The sequence below is a fragment of the Cervus elaphus genome, chromosome X, assembly GCF_910594005.1.
Source record: "Cervus elaphus chromosome X, mCerEla1.1, whole genome shotgun sequence".
Classification (NCBI taxonomy): Eukaryota; Metazoa; Chordata; class Mammalia; order Artiodactyla; family Cervidae; genus Cervus; species Cervus elaphus.
In genome coordinates, this window is record NC_057848.1 from 53,000,687 (window position 1) to 53,021,686 (window position 21,000).

General features: G+C 42.6%; 2 protein-coding genes across 2 annotated transcripts; one reads left to right on the forward strand and one right to left on the reverse strand.

Moving 5' to 3' along the window:
• Positions 1-296: 296 nt before the first annotated feature.
• On the reverse strand, positions 297-1,301 carry GPR119 (G protein-coupled receptor 119). The gene has a single exon (XM_043895040.1). It carries the CDS (start codon positions 1,299-1,301, stop codon positions 297-299), a length of 1,005 nt encoding a protein of 334 aa, XP_043750975.1.
• Positions 1,302-9,882: 8,581 nt separating this feature from the next.
• Positions 9,883-19,439, forward strand: RBMX2 (RNA binding motif protein X-linked 2). Its single transcript, XM_043895345.1, has 6 exons — positions 9,883-9,986; positions 10,186-10,301; positions 11,411-11,462; positions 16,448-16,577; positions 18,169-18,346; positions 18,802-19,439. Exons 1-6 carry the CDS (start codon positions 9,922-9,924, stop codon positions 19,359-19,361), a joined length of 1,101 nt encoding a protein of 366 aa, XP_043751280.1. The 5' UTR covers positions 9,883-9,921; the 3' UTR covers positions 19,362-19,439.
• The last annotated feature ends 1,561 nt before the right edge of the window (positions 19,440-21,000 follow it).

A 21,000-nucleotide genomic window follows, 5' to 3' on the forward strand; every position in this document is an offset into this window, starting at 1 on the left:
TTTCGTGTGTTCAAAAATAAGATTTGAGCTTAAGCCTCTTTCCAGTAGTACACTTGTTGCTTTAAGTGAGTATACCTGTATAGGAGAAACAGGTTCATTGCCAAAGAAGGGCAGGGAGGAATGGAGATTTGCAAGTGGGGAAGCTGATTATAGAGGGTGAGGGGGTGCAGGGGTACAGGGGGTGGTCGGTTGCCAGAAGCAAGTGCTCTCTTTCCCCCATAGCTCCATCTGATCTCCTAGCTGGGGCTCTGCGAAGCGAGGGAGAGGCACTTTGAAACTGGTCTGCCTTTACCATCTTAGCCTTCAGGCTCTAAGTGGGACATGGTGGTGATGTAACGCACACTTTCCCTGTGCCCCTCTGGGCCCCCATCCCTGGCCAAGAGAAGAAGGCATGCGGCGAGCCCCTTCTTCATAGCCAGGGCCATCTGGGAGAACTGTTGCCGCACCTCCTTCTGCCAACAGGCATAGATGAGTGGGTTCAGCAGGGAGTTGCCCACGCCGAGCAGCCACAGGTACTGCTCCAGCACCAGGTAGAGGCGGCACTCCTGGCAGGCCACCTGCACAATGCCCGTGATAAGGAATGGGGACCAGGACAGCGTGAAGCTACCAATGAGAATGGCCACTGTGCGCACAGCCTTTAAGTCACTGGGGGTCCGTGGGGGCCGGTGAGCCCCGGCCAGGGCTCCTGCATGCTCCGTGTTGCGGATCTGCTGGCTGTGCGTGGAGGCAATCTTGAGTATGTCACAGTAGAAAAAGACAAAGAGCAGCAGGGCCGGAAAGAAGCCGACGCAGGAGAGGGTCAGCACGAAGCGCGGGTGAAACACAGCGAAGAAGCTGCAGGACCCCCTGTAGGTGGTCTGCTGGAATCCGTGGATCCCGAGGGGAAGGAAACCAATGATGTTAGACACCAACCACAGCCCGGCAAGGCAGGTCCCGACCACGAACCCATTCATGATCTGGAAATAGCGGAGGGGCCACTTGATGGCAAGGTACCTGTCAAAGGCAATCAGCATGACCGTGAGGACAGAGGCGGCTGCAGAAGAAGTGACAAATGCCATCCGAAGGCTGCACAGCGTCTTCTCCGTGGGCCGAGCCGGGCTGGAGAGCTGGTCTGTGACTAGGCCAGAGATGGCCAGGCCAAGCAAGGCATCAGCCACAGCCAGATTCAAGGTGAAACAGAGACTGACGCTATCATTCTTGAAGATCAACGGCAGTACCGCCATGGCCACAAGGGCGTTAGTAGCAATAATGAGGGAGGCCAGGACAGCAAGGATCACTCCAAATGAGACAGATGATTCCATATCTTGAAGTGGCAGGATTTCCACTTACCGGGGGAGACTGGCCCTCCAGCTCAAATTCTCACGGGCTGGGTGAGACGGAGCTGTGTGTTCAGAGTTGGCAGTCCAGGCTGGCAGCTGGCTGTCTTCAGGATCCTGCTGGTCATGGAGAATCACTCCTCTGGTTTTCAGTCCTCAGCCTCTTGCCTCTCCAGTGATCTGAAGGCAGCAACCCCAGTGCAGATGTATCCCTCGGCCCTGAGCTAGTCCCTCCTCCAACAACCAAGTTACTAGACAACTCCCAAGTACCTGCCTCCTGTTGTCTCGCCAGGCTCTCTCCCCTCACTAATGTTTCAAGGGCTTTGTTTGGACAGACCAGGGCATTCATCATGTCTCCTGTCTCACAGAAGATATAATTGACTCTAATCACACGTTTTTCTCTCTATAACTTGATTTTAAATGTCCACTTCTTTTCTTCCTAAGCCTCAAATACTATCTTGACAAATAATCTCAGCTGAATTAAGCATTTTTCTGGGATAATGAATTCTCAGTTACTATTATGACTGCTTTTATTTTTTTGTTTTTTATCCCTTTTATTTTATATATTTTTTCCATTTATTTTTATTAGTTGGAGGCTAATTACTTTACAATATTGTACTGGTTTTTGTCATACATTGACATGAATCAGCCATGGATTTACATGTGTTCCCCACCCCAATCCCCCCTCCCACCTCCCTCTCTACCCGATCCCTCTGGGTCTTCCCAGTGCACCAGCCCCGAGCACTTGTCTAATGCATCCACCCTGGGCTGGTGATCTGTTTCACCCTAGATAATATACATGTTTTGATGCTGTTCTCTCAAAACATCCCACCCTCGCCTTCTCCCACAGAGTCCAAAAGTCTGTTCTGTACATCTGTGTCTCTTTTTCTGTTTTGCATATAGGGTTATCATTACCATCTTTCTAAATTCCATATATATGTGTTAGTATACTGTAATGGTCTTTATCTTTCTGGCTTACTTCACTCTGTATAATGGGCTCTAGTTTCATCCATCTCATTAGAACTGATTCAAATGAATTCTTTTTAATGGCTGAGTAATATGACTGCTTTTAATTGAGCACGATGACCATAATCCATTGAAGTGGGAAGTGGGGCAGGCAAGCTATTTTAGGTCCAGCATACTTTCAGGAGAGTTATACACATGTTGGTGGTTTCTTATCTTTCATTTCCTAACACCTCAGATTCTAATTCTTTCAAATAGGGTGTGCTGGTCCCCTATTTCTCATCCCTCAAAGCTTGATTAGTTGAGGATTCAGAAAGGCTGGAGAAGCAAAAGAGAATTGTTACTAGCTGTCATTCAGTTTAGAAGAGAGCCCGTTCCCTATTGAAAGCTGCTGTCTGTTGGGTATACTCATTGAGAAAATTTCTGCCATATGTTGGACTCTGTCTCTGATCAAGAGTTGTGGCTGCCAGCCTTGTACTTTCTTCTCTTTGGCTGTGCCAAGTGGCATGTGGGATCTTAAGTTCCCTGACTAGGGATTGAACCTGTGCCCCCTTCAGTGGAAGTGTGGAGTCCTGACCACCAGACTGCCAGGAAAGTGCCTGCCTTGTACTTTCTTGATCCTGTGACCTTGCCTTTCTTTTTAAAGAATTTTATTTTATTCAAGTATAGTTGATTTACAATATTAATTTCTGCTGTACAGCAAATTGATTCAGCAAATTCACACACATTCTTTTTCTTTTTCATGTTCGTTTCCATTATGGTTTATCATAAGATATTGAATATAGTTCCCTGTGCTATACAGTAGGACCTTGTTGTTTACCATCCTACATATAATAGTTTGCGCTTACTAATCCCAAACTCTCAATCCCTCCCTCCTCCTCCCCCCTCCCTGTTAGCAACCACAAGTATGTTTTCTGTGTCTGTGAGTCTGTTTCTGTTTCATAGATAGGTTCATTTGTGTCATATTTTAGATTCCACATATAAGTGATATCATATGATATTTGTGTGTCTCTTTCTGACTTACTTCACTTGGTATGATAATCTTTAGGTCCATCCATATTGCTGCAAATGGCACAATTTCATTCCTTTTTATGGGTGAATAATATTCCATTGCCTATATATGCCACATCTTCTTGATCCATTCATCTTCTGAAGGGAATTTAGGTTATTTCCATGTCTTGGCTATTGTAAATAATGTTGCAATGAACATTGGGGTCCATGTATCTTTTTGAATTATAGTTTTCTCCAAATATATACCCAGAAGTGGGACTGCAGGATCATATTGGCCTTGTTTTTCTTGATCCTATTGACTTGAGGTATCTCTGGGACAGGAGAAGGCGAGGTGAGTTGTACTCTGGAAAGTGCGCTAATGTTTGGTTGTGGAATTTTCCATTTTCCAGCAATAGAGTTAGACCAAAGGACAGCAGTGTTGCTGAGGCAGGTGAGATGGGCCCAGGGAGGGTGGCTGTGTAGCTCATTCTTATTTTAGATTGTATATCCATTTGCTCAGGTACATTAGAACTAACCTTTTGCATGCTACTCTCATCTTGGATACCAAGAAGAGAGGGATGGGGAGAAGAGTGATTAGAAGCTTATTTACTCAATTCGGGTCAGAGCACAAATGGGAAAAGTTAGTGTTTTAAGTGAGAGCGTGGAGAGCAGGGTGCAGAGTTGGAAGCAAATATTATATTCCAGGATGTTTTGACAGTCTGAGAGGGCCTTTGGCAGATGTCTCTCTTATAAGGATCAGAAAGCCAGTGGAGTGGTATTCCGGTTGCCAACCTGAACAGTTCTTATTTTTTGGTACATCCATTAGGAGGCTGCTTTCAGTCGCTTAGCACCTGGTCTAATTTTAAACCTGGATCTAAGGCACGCTTTTGTTTCCCCAGCCCCTTGACTCTATGTGTGGAGTCAAGATGGCTGTTTCAAGGCCATGCTAAAATTCAAGAGTGCATCAGGGTCCCCAGAGGGCTGGTTAACACCCATATTCTTTCTTTTTTCAACACCCAGATTCTTGAGGCTCGCTGTCAGAGTTTCGGATTCATTAGTTCTGAGGTGTTCCCAAGAATCTGCATTTCTAACAAGCTCCCAGGTGATGCTTATGCTTATGTGCCTCTAGTGAAATGCTCCAGGGAAATGGTTCTTAACTTTAACTGTGCAGTGTAAACACTTGTTGATTCCAAAAGTACAGACATTTGGGTCACACACCAAGGGATTCTTATGGCCTTAGTCTGAGATGTGACCTCTGCATCTGGAATTTTAAAAGATCCACAAGTGATTCTAATATACATCCAGGGGTGGGAACCGCTGTCCAATGGCAAAAGCACAGGCTCTGAATTCAGGCCACCTGGGGGCCACCCCTACATTAATTCCTGTACTTTTGTGTGGACAAATGACTTCACTTCTCTGACTTAGCTTTGACTTCCTCATGTGTGACATGGGGACGGTAATACCTACATCTCAGTGTTGTGGGGATGATGAAAATGAGATTATGATGGATATGAAAAGGCTTTTTAAAAGACTGTATTTATTTATGGCTGCAATGGGTCTTTGTTGCTCCATGAGGGCTTTCTCTAGTTGGGATGAACAGGGGGCTACTGTTCATTGCGGTGTGCAGGCTTCTCATTGCAGTGGCTTCTCTTGTTGTGGAACATAGGCTCTAGGGCATGTGAGATTCAGCAGTTGTGACACATGGCCTTAATTGCCCTGCTGCATATGGGATCTTCCTGGAGCAAGGATCGAACCTATATCTCCTGCATTAGCAGGCGGATTCTTAACCACTGGACCACAAGGGAAGTCCATGAAAAGGCTTTAGTTGAGTATACCTTCTTATTGAGGAGAAGGAAAATGACATGAATATCCATCCAATGTTGATAAATACAGTGAATGAAAAGGGCTTCCCTGGTGGCTCAGATGGTAAAGAATCCTCCTGCAATGTGGGACACCTGGGTTCGATCACAATGTGGGAGACCTGAGTTCCATCCCTGGGTTGGGAATATCTCTTGGAGGAGGGCGTGGCAACCCACTCCAGTAGTCTTTCTTGGAGAATCCCTATGAACAGAGGAGCCTGGCGGGCTACAGGCCATGGGGTGGGAAAGAGTCAGACATGACTGAGCAACTAAGCATAGCACATGGAGGAAAAATAAAGCAGCTAATTGTGTCCAACTCTTTGTGACTCCATGGACTGTTGCCTGCCAGCCTCCTCTGTCCATGGCATTCTCCAGGCAAGAATACTGGAGTGGGTTGCCATTTCCTACTCAAGGGAATATTCCCCACTCAGGGATCTAACCCGGGTGTCCTGCATTACAGGCAGATTCTTTACTGTTTGACCCACTAGGGAAGCCTTGTCTTCTAGCGTCTTGTGCACCAAAGGCTGAACCAGATCAGCAACATTGGTATGACCTGACAACTTTGTAAAAATGCAAATCTTTTGCCTTTGGTAGTTCTGCTGGTTCCGCTGCTTGAGATGCTCTTGCCCATTCCCTATCTTCCATCTACAAGGTGACTACCTTCAAGGTCCAGTTCAACTGTTATCTGCCTTTCTGTAGTACACAACAATCTGCTTTCCATCCCCAGCTTCTTCTGACCCCAAGCAGTCAGAATGAACTGATGCCTTATCTAGTTCCAGTAGCACTTCACTCATGTCTTCACTGCAACATTCATCCTTTTGTATATTTATTCACATATGTAACTGTCTGGAAACACTGTGAGCTGGAATCATGTAGTTTTGTTCACTGTAGTATCCCCAGCATCTAGACCAGGACCTCAACACCAGTACCTGAACACTAAGAAACACAGGATATGACTTTATGTTGGTGTTAGACGTGTTATTATTATTATTATTTTTAGCATAAAAAGATACCAGCATAGAATATCACCTCCTTTGCTATCACCCTGAGGCAAACCACCATCATCTCTTGCCTGAATTATTGTGGAGCTTCCCAACTGGTCTTACTGCTTCTATCCTAGGCATTTCCATGCACCCTCCACACCCCTGACTTCCCCACCCCTGACCACCTCCAGTCTGCGGCCAAGGTGATCCTGCTAAAATGTAAGTCAGACTAACATCCTTTAGTGGCTTCTCACCTCACATTGTGTAAAATCCAAAGTTGCCACCCAATATGTTCATGCCTGATCTCCTCCCCTGACCCCATTTATCCTGTGACCCTCATTTATCCCCTTTAGAGGCTAAAGATACAGACTTTGGAGCCACACTATCCTGTGGCTTCCCATTTATCAGTTATGTGACCTAGGGCAAGTGACATAACCTTTCTGTGCCTCAGTTTCTGCATCAGCAAAATGGGGACAATAGTATCTCCTTCATAGGATTGCTGTGAGAAGTAAATGAATTAATATGTGTAAAGTACCTAGAAAAGTGTCTAGTATGTGGTGGGTACTAAATCAGATTTTATTAAATGAACAAAAATCTGTCATTCTTTCCCTTGCCTGCTCCTCTCCAGCCAGTCTGGCATGCTTGTTGTTTCTAAAACATACTCCCATCTCAGGACCCTTGCACATACTGTTCCTGCTGCCTACAATACTCTTCTCCCAGAAATCTCCAAGTGTTGCTCCTCATCTTCTTGTAGATCTCTGCCTTCATGTCACTTTACTGGGGAAGGGGCTTCTTTGACTGACACCACTTATAAAATAGCAACACTCTCCCGCTCTCTGTCACCAATGCTGCTTTATTTTTCCTTCATAGTATTTATCAAGATTGGATGTATATTCATGTAATTTTCCTTCTCCTCAATAAGAGTGTAAACTCCATAAGGACAGGAATTCCACTTCCCCTGTTTGCTGTTATATCTCCAGCACTTATACCAGTGTCTAGCATATAATAGTTGCTCAATAAATACTTGTTGAATGGCTGAATAAAAGACAAAAGCAAGAAAATTAAGGTCATGCTCTTTCTGCCAAGGTAACATGGCAATAAAAATCTGATAAAGATATCTGGATAAAAGTAAGAAAATGATAACGGTGTAGAAAGCGACAAAGGGAAATAAAAGCCTCTTTCCCTTTACCCTCATCTGTTTTCATAAATGTAACCATAGCTGTATTTTCAGTCTCATTAACCAATAATTGTATTGTGTACTTGCTATGTGTTTGGGCTTTGAGGTACTGAGAGCTTAAAGATGCAGTCTTTACCTTCTAGGACCTCACAGTCTTTCTGGGGGGAGAACATAAAAAAGCTGTGAAGAACTGCAGAGTTCAGAAGTTGGAGCCATCAATGCAGGCTGGTAAGGTCAGGGAAAGTTTCCTGAATGAGAAATGCTTTGACTGGAGTTTGGAGCTTGGGCAGGTTTCAATCAGAGTGAGGTGAGTGGCCCAGGGATATATGGATCTCTCAGAAGAGGTATCTAGGTTGGATAATGAAAGGGGCCCTTGAGATAACAGATAGAAGTGGAGCCTGGCTGAAACTGAGGCTTCATGGGGCGGGGGAGCAGTTGGAGAAAAGACTGAAGAATAGGGGCTGGGGCAGTTATAAGAGTACTGAAAGAGCTAGGAGGCATGTGACGATGACTCAGAACATCACTGAGAGTAGACAGGATGTGTTTGACAGACACTGAAGTGGCGCAATTATTAGGAATTGGTGATTGGACAGATATCTTTGGGTGAATAGCAATAGGGAATACAAGCATGACATCCCTGTTTTTGAACATGGGCAACCAGGAAAATAGTGATAACATTCCCTGAAACAGAGAAGTCAGGAGGGAAAGTGTTTGTGGGTATAGTGTGGTGGTCAGAAGTGGAGAGATGAATTTGACTAGCCATATTGTTGAGCCTTTCCTTGAATGTGGGGACTGCCGTCAATTTCCTTAGCATTACCCACTGAACCTAGAAATGAGCTCTGCGTACAGTAGGTGCAAGTGAATGTTATTGGTGAAGAAAGGAGTAGAAGCTGGGAGAGCTGAAAACCTTCCCAGTTTGCCTGGGACATCTCCATGGATGTACTTCCAATTGGTAGGAACTGGTAGGTAAGATGATGCCTAGATTTCCGTAAGTCTGAGTGGAAAGGGGAGGAGAATCCAGAGGACCCTCTGAATTTAATGTCTGAGAGGAGGACCAGAGTTTGCCATCCCAGGTGTCTGTTATTTGGTTGGTCTTACTCTTCTCTTTTGCTTCAGCTTCCTTTTGAACTCTGATGACCAAGGCCTAGGTATTGCTCCAGTTCTCCCATTTCACAGTTGCTGGAAGAATTCAGCCAGATAATGCTGCAAGCTAGTTTACCACTTTGCAGTGACTACTTCAGCCCTACAACTAGGCAACCTAAGGTTTCCAGGAGCAGATAAAACCCCTGTGCAATCTGTCACTGTTTAGTTTTCATTGCCAATGTAATTCTACCACGTTAATGAATAGCTGGGTTGGAGTGGGGGAAGGGAAGAGACACAGAATGAATGAAGAGAAACTGTCATTTATGGGCAGATTCTGTTCTGCTTCTTAGCAAGACATTGGGTACACGGTGAACCATTGAGGGTACAGTTGTCATCATCACTGTCATCATCAAAGTACTTTTATGAAGTGGCTAGTTTCAGGAATTCTGAGCTAGGCCTACACAGAGAACTACACAGCTCTGGAATTTCACTTTTAGACCATGCATGGTCTAAGACCAGATACTGATGTGGACATGTGCAAGATGGATTTAAATCTTCAATATGGTTTATTTACACATTATATGTCACCACCTCTTCTACAGGTTCCTGATTACTTCTGGAGTGAAATCTATCAAGCAGATATATCCTGTATGCTCAATGATATTATCAGCTCTTTGAAGGCAAAGAACCCAACCTTACAATTCTGTCTACAGACTTGCTGTACAGAACATATACAGATGCTCAGTATGGATTCATAAATCAACCAGACCTGATGGGTAGACAGAGTACCTTTTAAACCATTAATATTTAACTCCTTTGAACCTCAGTTTCGTCTATAAAATGGAGAGAATAATTGTATCACAGACATCACAGGGCTGTTGTGAGGATAGAAAGCCAATGCATATAAACTGATTAGCACACAATTTAGTATTGTCTGCTCAACTGTTAGCTGTTAATTTAACAATACGAATTTCTACCTCCCGTAGGAGACTGTGGAAAAGGGGTAGCAGCTTTTCACACAAATCTGGGTATTCAATTCCGCCTACAGAGGTATACTTGTCAGTTGCCTATGCATTGGGATTTGAGAGAAAAAAAAAAAAAAGATTCACCCTCTCACATATCTTCTTTACTTTTCTGCCGTCACTCTTGAACAAGGATGGTTTGCTGGGGGTGCGCGTGTGAGTTACTGACTGGGAGTGAAGGATGGAGGCGGAATTTGACTGGGAGCGAAGGCTAGGATTCAAGTCGCCGTATCAAGCACTTTTTCAGTCTTAATTCAGCAAACATTTGTAGCTAACCTAATCAATGCCAGGTGTCGTCCAGGAGCTAGGAGTCCTGGAATAGACCAGGCTCGCACCCTTACCCAATTTTACGGAGGAACGTACGAACGGACCAGAGAAAAACTCTCCGATTAAACAGCGAGCTCCCCCGAACAAGGAAAGCCGCTTCGGGCTCTAGTGCTCAAGCGCTACGCCCCCGGCGCGCCAGCTCTCTTCCGGCGCGGCGCAAGCTCCGCGGCAGCCAATGGGCGCGAGGCGCCGGGACCGCGCATGCGTCTTGCGGCTTCTTCCGGAAGTCGCTTCCTAGGTTCTGAGGCCGAACCCGCGGAGATGAAGTAAGGCCTCCACTGCCCTCTGGGGAGGGGTCGGGGGAACTGGTGTCCGGGGGCAGCCCACCGGGGCTGAGGTGGTAGAGCATCTGCGGGGCTGACGGGCGGGAGAGGCGGGGAGTCTAGAAAATTAGTCTCTCGGTTTTGTTCGGTTTTACCTCAGGCCGGGGCGCGCTTACATGTCCGCTTTTCCTTCGGTTTACAGCCCTTTAACTAAAGTGAAGCTGATTAATGAGCTGAATGAGCGTGAGGTCCAACTGGGGGTGGCGGAGAAGGTGTCTTGGCACTCCGAGTACAAAGACAGCGCTTGGATCTTCCTGGGTGAGGCCCACGTTTTCTTCCTGTAGGGCGCCTCCTTTCCTGCCCTGCTTCCTAACATTTCAGCGTTCCCGCCTTTCATTCCTCCCGATATTCACCACCCACATTTATTCCCTTCCGCTTTCTCCCGGGGTTTTCCTTGTCTGTTTTCTCCCCATTTCTAGTTTGCTGTCTCTGCCAAGTCAGTGCTCATAATAGGTACTGCCGGCCGTTCACTGTGCTGAGAATCGTGCCACTTGGTTTCTCAGAGACCGTTATCATCATCCCCCTGTCGCTCCCCATTTATACAGCTAAAGAAACAGGTGCAGAGAAGTTAATGACTGCAGGTCACATAGCTTAGGAAGTGGAACAGCCAAAACTATGGGACTCTAGAACTCATGGTCTTAGCCCCTATCTCGTATTACTGCCGACTCCCTCCCCTCCTCGTTTTCCTTCCCTCAGAATTTATGTTCCTCATCTGATTATCTCCTGCCTTCTATCTGTGGCCGTATCACCATCGCTAATTCACTTAGTGTCGTATGCAGTAATTTGACAATTTATTCAAAGAGGTTATTGCACCAGACATTGTTTTAAGCATTTTATTTCCATTTATTTAACTAATATAACAATTCTGTGATGTTAGAACTGTAATATCCTCATTCTATTGATGAGGAAGGAAACATTTGCAGGGAAATTTATTTCCTATGAAATGCTTAGCAATTGACTTTATAATCCTTAGTCTTTGTGAGGTGGGGTTAATATTTGCATATTTAAACTGATTTTGGACCTTAGCTGTGAATTTGCAGATAGACAGCACATGAGTTCAAGATATGTTTTTGGAAGCCAAGTTTTGTGCTGGAAACTATCTGCTTTGTCCAGAAGATTTTGGGTGTGAGGGGGGTTAGTTTGGTTAGGGGTGACCCCAGCTTTTCCACTCAAAGTTAATCACTCCTTTTTATGTGTTACTGCTACATCTTCTATGTCCTTCTGTCATTGCATTAGACTAGGTTCTTTGAGGGAAGGCCCGGTTGCTTATTCTGATTTGCATTCCAGTGCCTGGCCTAGTGCATGCATGGTACATAGTAGACACTTGCTAAGTGTCTGCTGAACTGAAATGTGTTTTTCTTTTTGAGGGGGACTTCCTTATGAACTGACTGAAGGGGACATCATCTGTGTGTTCTCACAGTAAGTCACCTTTTTTCCTTCTTTTTAGTAAGTCACTTTTTATTTCTTACCTTCTGGGTCTCAGAATAATTTGCTTCTGTAATTTTATGGCATCACAAAAGCCCATTTATTTTAACTCTAGACTGACTGGCCTCCCTGCATGGGGAGGCCTGGAGCTTCTGTTCTAGTCTAGATCAGTCCCAGGACATGGTTCTGGAACTCTCCAATGTGCCAAATCCAAGAAGTTGGTTGATACAGGAGCCTGTCTTGGAGATTCTGGTCTATTTTTATTGCCTTTTCACTGAGGCCTCCACTGGAACAGACTGGAACTCCTAGGGAGGTACTCTGTTGGCCCGTCTCCTTGGGCTCTTATAAAATAGTGGTAACTCATGATCACGGGGCCATTCTGGGCCCACACCTGTGTGGCACTGTAGGATTAGGACAAAGCACAGAGGAACTGGGAAAAAAGCAAAAGGTTTAGGCAGTAGTTTTTCCATTGTTGTTGTTTGTTTCTAGTTGAGTGTAAGGTTAGTGAGCAGAGCCAGTCTCTTTAACTGGAGACTAAGAATCACAGGCTGATGAGGGATAAGAATGAATAGGAGAACCTTGTATTCTTCATTCTGCTATGGGGTGATAGCAGCAGCAATCGGTGGGAGAGAGGCTTGGCAGCTCACACTAGTAGTGGCAGCCGGTAGGAGAGGGGTTGGGTACAACCCCAAAGCTACACAGAGTAGTTAGTCCATAGATGCCAGAAGGCCCTGGCAGCTCACAGCAGCAGAGAGCCATGACCCCTGGACTGTGGAGTCCTCAGGCAGAGGACCATGATAAAAGAGGTTGGGCAAGCAGACAGTGGCTGGCACACCCTGGCAGAGGCATTGCCATGGCAGGGAATGGTTGGACCATCCAGTGGGCAGAGGTCCCCGGCTGACTGGTTGGGCCATATATAGGACAGAAGGCCGTGGGAAAGAAACTGGGCAAGAAAAAGGCTATGGTAGAGGGCCCTAGCAGGGCCTGAGGCTGCTTCTTCCAACTCTTGGGTATTGGGAAGGTCACAGTAGGTACAGCCTATAACTTCCACCCCTTTGTGGTAGCTGTGCCTAGTCCAGTCTTCCACCTGGGAGCTGTTTTTGTCTTATTTGCATTGAGTCATGATCACTAGTGTGTGTGTTTATTCCAGTTCTCTGTTTTGGCTCCACACATTGCTCTCCATGAAGATTACCTGTGTCACTGATAACAGTGGCTTTCAAAAAATATTTTGTTTTCTGATTATCAGAGTAATGTATAGTTGTTGTAGAACATTTGGGAAAAAGAAAAAAGTATGAAGAATAAAGTAAGAATGTACTTTAAGGAAAAAATGTTAACATCTTTGTGTATTTATTGTCTTTTTTTCAATGTTGGGCATTATTTCCAGTATTTTGCTGTTATGAATTATACTGCAGTGTACATTGTGATATATACATCTTTGTATGCCTCCCTGATGGTTTCCTTCATGAAATTAATTTATAAACATTGTCAAATTACTCTCTGAAAAAGTTGTATCAGTTTTCACTCTGACTGGAATGCTCATTTTCCTGAATCCTAATCAGTAATGGTTATTTTAAGAAAATATTGCCATATGACTTTTCATTATTATTTTACTTTGCCTTTATTTCATCATCAGGGAGGTTGAACATCTCTTCGTAGATTTATAGGCCCTTATTCTTTTTCTTTGTAAATTGTCTATTAAGATCATTTGCCTATTTTTTCCCTGTTAGTGTGTTCCTCATTTTCTTACTAATTTTACAAGAGCCCTTCATGTATTAAGAATATTAACTTATTGTTTTTAACACTTTATCGTGTATTGTATTGCTGTGGACTTATTTTTTTAATTTGATGTGTTATACTACATTGCCATTATTATTATTTCTTGATGCTCAAACTGTCCCAGTTTGGTCTGTACTTATCCTGTCAAGCCAGCTCCTATATTCTTTTTTCTTTTACTTTTTATTTTGAAATACTTGAAATAATTTCTCGGTTAAAACAGGAAAGTTATGAAATAGAATAAAGAATACCTATATCCCCTTTACTCAGAGTCCCCAGATGTTAGCATTTTATCACATTTGCTTTGTTATTTCTTTCCACCTATATGCATATTATTTTTTTTCTGAACCATTTGGGGATCAATTGCAGACATGATGCACATTTACCCATAAATTCTTTTTTTTTTTTACCCCTAAATTCTTCAGTGTGTATTTCCCAAAATACCGGGACGTTTAACTTCAGGATAGTAATCAAATTCAGGAAATCAACACTGTTACACTGTTATCTAATCTATAGACTTTATTTGACTTTCAGTTGTCCTGATAATGTCCTTTATAGCAAAAGGAAAAAAAATGGCTTTCTAGCCTTAGTCTGTGATGTAAATTGCAGACGTTTTCTCCTAGTTTGTCATTTGACTTTGCTTGCTGTGATTTTTTTTCTTTGCAAAATTATTATTTTTAAATTTTTATGCATTCATCTATTCGTATGTTTAAATGATCTTATGGTAACATTGATTTTTTAGGGGATGTACAGTCCTATGAGTTTTTTTTTTAATACTTGAATAGATTTGTGTAATCACCCTCACAATCAGGATGAAGGACCATTCCATCATCCCCCAAACTCCCTCATGCTATCCCTGTATAGTCTGTCCTCTTAAGTATTTCATGTGGTCAAATTTATCAGTCTTTTATTGCTTCTGGATTTGAGTCATAATTAGAAAGTATTTCTTCCCACTCATCTGTGTTCTCTTCTAATACTTGTATGGTTTCAATTTTATGCACAGAAATATCTGATCCATTTAGAGTTATTCTGATGTGTAGTGTGAGATATGGACCCAATTTCATATTTTTTCAAATGGCTATCTAGTCCCAACAGCATTTATTTAAAACTCCATATTTTCCCCCAGCATGTTGGAGTGTCACCCTTATACAGAAGTATTAACTTGGGAGGTGATTTTGATATCTTTATAATGTTGAATCATCTTATGCAAGAAAAAGAGATGTCTTTATATTTATTGAAAACTGGGTTTGTGTCTTTCAGTAGTTTTTAAGAGTTTTCTTTGCATAGACCTTGTACATTGCTTGTTGTTAAATTTATCTCTAAGTATTTTATCTTTTTGTTGTTGCTGTTACAAATGGGGCTCCTCTTTCCTTATATCTTATGATTATTGTTTGTAAGAGAGTGGTTTATTTTTGTTAACTTTATATCCTGTTATCCTACAGATTTGTTATATTGTTTGTTTTTATCATTGTTTATCATTGCTTCTCTTGGGTTTTCTATATATACCATCATATATAATCTTCATACAGAGATAGCTTTACTTTTTCATGTTTTAATTAATTTTTAAAATTATAGTTGATTTACAGTGTTGTATTAGTTTCTGCTGTGCAGCCAAATGAGTCAGTTATACATACACATATATTTACTCTTTTTTTATATCTGTTTTCTCCTGTCTAATTGCATGGGCCAATACCTACAATATTAAATAGTGTTAAATAGTTGAATACCATAGTTGAATCATTTCTAGTGTGTTCTTTTAAGTAAGATGCTAGATTTTGGGCTGAGGTGTATATATGTGATTATGTTATAACATTTCCATCAGTTACTGTTGTATTTTTATGACTGTAGTTTTAAATTTATGAAGCTTTAACTTTTCTGGAATTTATATAATGAGTAAGGTAGAATTTTTTCTGTCTTCTTTTTAATTAAATTATGTCTTTGTTAACTTCCACTTACGTTCCTTAGATTTACTCTCTCCCACTCCCCAGTGGCTTATGGGATCTTAGTTCCCTGACCAGGGTTTGAACCTGGACCCTGGCAGTGAAAGCACCAAGTCCTGACCACTGTGACTGCCAGGGAATTCCCCTTTCCTTTTTAACAATAAAATTCTTTAATGTTACATATTTTCCTGAGTGTGGTTTTAGCCACATCCTGTAAGTTTTGGTGGGCTTCCCTAGTAGCTCAGGTGGTAAAGCATCTGCCTATAATGCAGGAGATCTGGGTTTGATCCCTGGTTCAGGAAGATCCCCTGGAGAAGGAAACAGTAACCCACTCCAGTATTCTTGTCTGGAGAATTCCATGGACAGAGGAGCCTGGCGGGCTATAGTGCATGGGGTCACAAAGAGTCAGACAAGACTGAGCAGCTAACACACATAGTCACTAAGTTTTGGTATATATTCCCATTTTTGTTGTTTTCTAAATAGTCTACCATGATTTCTTTATTTTATTTCACTTTCTCTTTCATCCAGTAGTTAGCCTGGAGAATAGGCTTCAAGTTCTAGTTAGGGCATTTTTTGTTTTGAAATTATTGTTCCCAGCTGTTTCACATTATGATTGGAGAACATGGTCTGTGCTGTTTTTGGAGATGATTGGGGTTTACTTTGAGATCTAGTCTACAGTCAATTTTAATATGTGCTTCATGGATTCTTGAGAAGAAACTCTTTTTGTACAATCAAATATATCTGTATATCTACTAGTCTGATGTTAATATTTTTAACAATGTAATTGTTATATTATTAAGTATATATTTATTTGTAGTTATATAAATTTATAATATTAATTCCTCTGACTTATTTTTCTCAATTTTATGTGTTGTGAACTCAAAGCGGTGTATTAAAATCTCTCATAACTTTCACTCTTAGTTGCTCTTTGTATTTTTAATTAAAATTTTGAATGTGTTAACATGTATAAAATTTCATGACTTATGTATTAGGACCTTGTTCTGAGTAAAAGAGCCCTCTTAGTCACATTTAAATGTTTTTTTTTGGTTGGCCTTGAGTTCATCTTTGATCTTAATACTACCACCCATTTTTTAAATTAGGTGTTCTTGATATATCTTTTTCTAACTTTTAATTTTTAACCTTTGTCATCTTGTTCTCAGTGTGCCTCCTGTACAGATTATATTATTTGAATTTTGTTTTGTCATCTGATCTGAAAGTTTTTACATTTTAAATCAATAGTGTTTTACTCTTTTATAAATTAAATAGATACGGGGAGATTGTTAACATTAATCTGGTACGGGACAAGAAGACTGGGAAATCCAAAGGATTCTGTTTCCTCTGCTATGAAGACCAGAGGAGCACAATTCTGGCTGTTGACAATTTTAATGGGATCAAGGTGAGTATGCTTACTGAGCAGAACTTTTCCATTGTGTAGGGTTTCAGTTTCATTTCCCAGCTGATGACTACAGGCTCAAGGGCAATACTGGTCATCTGGGTTGCAGAGGTGTGGGGACATACTGACCGGGAAATGACCCCAGGAAATAATTCCATTGGCTCATGACCCTGTCAGCACGCATTCCTTTTCCCCATCTCTTAGCAAGCTATGTCCTCAGGAGCATAGGTACCGTGACCCCCCCACTCCCCTTCATCTTGCACCCAACCAGGCATCTGTCTCTCACCTTTTCCTCCTCACACTTCACTCTCATTTCTGCTATATTGGAGAGCAAACACTGCTATTTCATGCTGTCCTGTATCAGGGAATTTGGGGTTCTATCATGGTTTCGTGGCTGAGGACATAGCCATGTATGTCATTGACTTAGTAGTACTGGGCCCTGAAAATTCTCTAGATAAAATCTGATGACAAATTCTATGAAAGTAACTCATTCTGAAGTTTTCTGTCCTCTATTCTCTCTCCTCCACCCTTGTAAGTGAGACAGGGTGAGTGATGACATGAGAGAGACATGAGAAGGGGATGGGGCAAGTCAGGGTTATCTATGTTCCACATGCTCCCTGTGCTCATTTAGGAAAAGCACTGCCATTGAATGAGCATTGTCACAGGTTGAAGGGGTGACTCTTGACTTGGAGAATTTGTCACTGATTGCACCAGCAGTGAAAGGAAGTCACCATAAAAGGTGACTTTATTCTACCTTTTATGGTGGAATGGGATAGGTGAAAGTACTCGGGCTTAGGGGTAAGAGTAAAAACTTGCTCTTGAATGGAACAGTGAGAGCCAGACATTTCAAATTTCTGATGGCATTGCCTATAGAATAAGTCTGTATCTGCCTGAATGTTTTTGTTTTAAGTCAGGGTTTTATTTTTTGTTGTTCACCTGGAGAGTTGTGATTCACAGTGATAGTATCAGCATGAGCCAGTGGTTCCAGTATGGTGGGGGTGGAGCAAGGAGTGAGGGCTTAAGAGAAAAGAAAGTAGTCCTTTCTAGATTCCTTACCCCCTCCCAGCTATTGTTCTGCTTTGGCCTCATCCAGTTGTGTTGAGAAAGCAGCTGTAGCATTGAGCTGAATTTTAGGAATTCCCTTTAGCTTCCAGGCTTTTTCACAGTGCGTTTCACTGTAAATTAATGTTACAGATGGAAGGTAATTCATGTTTGTGCATCTAAACTCTTGCAGTTTTCCATGCTGCTTATGCTTTGGGGCAGTACTTCCCAGGCTCTTTTCACTTCATGGCACACTTATAACATGGAGATATTTATATAGAACTCTGGGATAAACTTATGAGGCTCCCAGGATCTCCAGCTGCCCCAGGCTCCACCTGACTGCCCCTAGGGCTAAGCGAATGTGTAGGGATGTGTGCTGTGACACATCAGTTGAGTAGGTCTGCTTTTGAGATTTTCTGAGAAACAGAATTAACAAGAGGGTAATGGGAATGGTTCAAACCATGGATTTCTGCAGCTGGGTTCAAATAGATAGAAGGCTGTGTTTGGTAGCAAGTAGTTAGCTATTTGCTAAAGCATTGCCCGTCTGTCTTAGATCAAAGGGAGAACTATCCGAGTGGATCATGTATCTAACTATCGAGTTCCTAAGGACTCAGAAGAAATGGATGAGGTGACCAGAGAGCTGCAGGAGAGGGGCTGTGGGGCTCATACTCCTCCACCAAGTTCATCTGAGGGCTCTGAAGATGAGAAACCCACCAAAAAACACAAAAAAGGTAAATGGTTAAGGCTTATGAGAAGATTCTGGGTAGGCTTAGTGTTTGCTCTTCTTAGCCTTCACTGAGAGTTGGTAGTCAGTTCTCAAGTGTGAAGGGGGCAGGTGTGGGGAACCTTACTTTAACTGGGAAAGGAGAAGTATCAGCAGAAGACTAATGCTGTGGGCTAAATTCTGGCCACCAAAATGCATACATTGAAGTCCTAACCCTCTGGTAACTAACAATGTGACTGTTTGGGTAGGATATTTAGAGAGAGAATTAAAAACTGGAGTTGCCTTATACAGCAACCTGACATATTAAGTGTGACAGACATCCAGCTTGGATTCTTGGAGGCACTTTTCTAGAAATAGAGACCGTGAGTGTTTCACGCTGCTGCCAAACATGCTTTCCTTTTGTATGTCCTTCATCTTTTCCATCTTCTTTTTCTTACTGATTGTGCCCCTCTTTTCCTCCAGACAAAAAGGAAAAAAAGAAAAAAAAGAAAGACAAAGAGAAGACTGGCCGGGAGGTACAGGCAGAGCAGCCAGCCTCCTCTTCATTGCCCAGAAGCAAGATGATAAAGGAAAAGGATGACCCTGGCTCTAAAAAGCACAGTGGCAAGCACTCAGAGAAGGCAGAGAAGGGTCAGAAGTCAGAGTCCAGGGAGGTGCAGAAGTCCCACCCCAGTTCCCCTGAGGTCAGGACGACCTGCCGTGGTGGAACGGAGGACCGAGAGAGGGAGCCAAGGAAGGAGAAGTCCAAGCACGAACATAAGTCATCAAGCAGGAGGGAAGAGAGAGAAGACAGGCACAGGGAGAGAGACAGAGGTCGAAGCTCAGACGTGCATTCCAGACGTCATGACAGGCGCTCTGAGGGGCGGCATGACAGGCGCTCTGAGGGGCGGCATGACAGGCGCTCTGTGGGGCGTAGTCACAGGAGTAGAAGTAGGAGCCGAGATAAATCCCACCGGCACAAAAGGTCCCGGCACTCCCGGGACCGGGAGTCCTCTAATCCCAGGGAGCGCAGGCATCACTGATGCCGCAGCCTGTTCAGCTATTCAGCACAGTAGAATTAAAAATGAACTGTATTTTTCAAATACAATGAAATTCAGTTATTCTTTTACTGTTTTTACATGTAAAGTCTCTGAGAATGAATTCTTTTGATCCCTTGAGTATAAGCATCATCAAAAAAGCTGTAGTTTTTTAACAGCTAAATGTCCTGGATTTTTGAGCAGAATCCATTGTCCCTGGGAGTATACTCGGTACTTTTGGTACTTGCCAGAGCATGTATTCTAAATCTGGGTTCATATATATGGCCGTTGAATTCATGACCCCAATTTAGGATGAAATGGCCAGGAAGGGGAAATACCAGACAGTTCTAGAATTCCAGTCTTTGTGCTACATGTTAAGAACCCTTCCAGTTGGCAGCTATAACCACTGAGCAGAGAAGTGTGGCTTAACTAGGTTCAGACAGGTTGCTATGAACATGATAAGGATTCTTAACATCAGTCTGCTCCTTCCTTATTTTTGCCTACATGCCCCCTGTGTTTTGAAATTGTAGACATCTTTTTTTAATTTTGCTATTTTTGTTTTGGTTGATATGTCTACATTTTTTTCCTTGTAACTTATTTATGTATTTATTTTATTGAGAAATTCACATGAAATTAACCATTTAAAAATTTTTATTTTTTAATTTAAGGATAATTGCTTTACAGAATTTTGTTTTCTGTCAAACATCAGCATGAATCAGCCATAGGTGTACATATGTCCCCTCCCTCTTGAACCTCCCATCTCCCTCCCCATCCCAACCCTCTAGGTTGATACAGAGCCCCTGTTTGAGTTCCCTGAGACATAACAGTATATTCCCATTGGCTATCTATTTTACATGTTATTGAAAGTTTCCATGTTACTCTCCGTACATATCACCCTCTCCTCCCATCTCACCGTGTCCATAAGTCTGTTTTCTATATTTCTCCATGGCTGCCTTGCAAGTTCATCAGTACCATCTTTCTAGATTCTGTATATATGCGTTAGTATACGATATTTATCTTGAAATTAACCATTTTAAAGGGAACATTCAGTGCAATATGGTACATTGACAGTGTTATAAAACCACCAACCCTACCTAGTTCCAAAATATTTTCATCACCCCAAAATGAAACCCTATATACCCATTAAGCAGCTCCTCCCCATCCCCTCCTCCTCCTTTTCCCTGGCAACTACCAATCTGCTTTCAGTTCCTGTAGATTTACCTATTTTGGACATTTCATGTAAGTGGAATCATACATGTGGCCTTTTGTGTTTGGTGCCTTTCACTTAGTATAATATTTTTGAGGTGCATCCATATTGTATCAGGGAAAGTGTTACTCAGTCATGTCCAACTCTTTGTGATCCCATGAACTGTAGCCTTCCAGGCTCCTCTGTCCATGGAATTCTCCAGGCAAGAATATTGGAGTGGGTAGCCCTTCCCTTCTCCAGACACTTCTTTGTTTTTATGGATAATGTCCCATTGTATGGATATTCCATGTTTTGTTTGCCACTCCTGAATGGATAGACATGTGGGTTTCCACCTTTTGGCTAGCCAGCTCCCTTTTCATGTTCCAGGTATACCAACCTGCCTCTGTGCTTAGTCTGCTTTTCGAGTAGCTCTTGGTGAGGTGGGAACACTTTGTCAGC

Excerpts from the sequence above, each read along its gene's own strand:
- GPR119 (XM_043895040.1), bottom strand. The coding sequence starts at position 1,301 with ATGGAATCATCTGTCTCATTTGGAGTGATCCTTGCTGTCCTGGCCTCC.
- RBMX2 (XM_043895345.1), top strand. The coding sequence starts at position 9,922 with ATGCGTCTTGCGGCTTCTTCCGGAAGTCGCTTCCTAGGTTCTGAGGCC. Across the intron at positions 9,987-10,185 it reads GCCGAACCCGCGGAGATGAA|CCCTTTAACTAAAGTGAAGC; the intron begins GTAAGGCCTCCA and ends TTCGGTTTACAG. Across the intron at positions 18,347-18,801 it reads CACCAAAAAACACAAAAAAG|ACAAAAAGGAAAAAAAGAAA; the intron begins GTAAATGGTTAA and ends CTTTTCCTCCAG.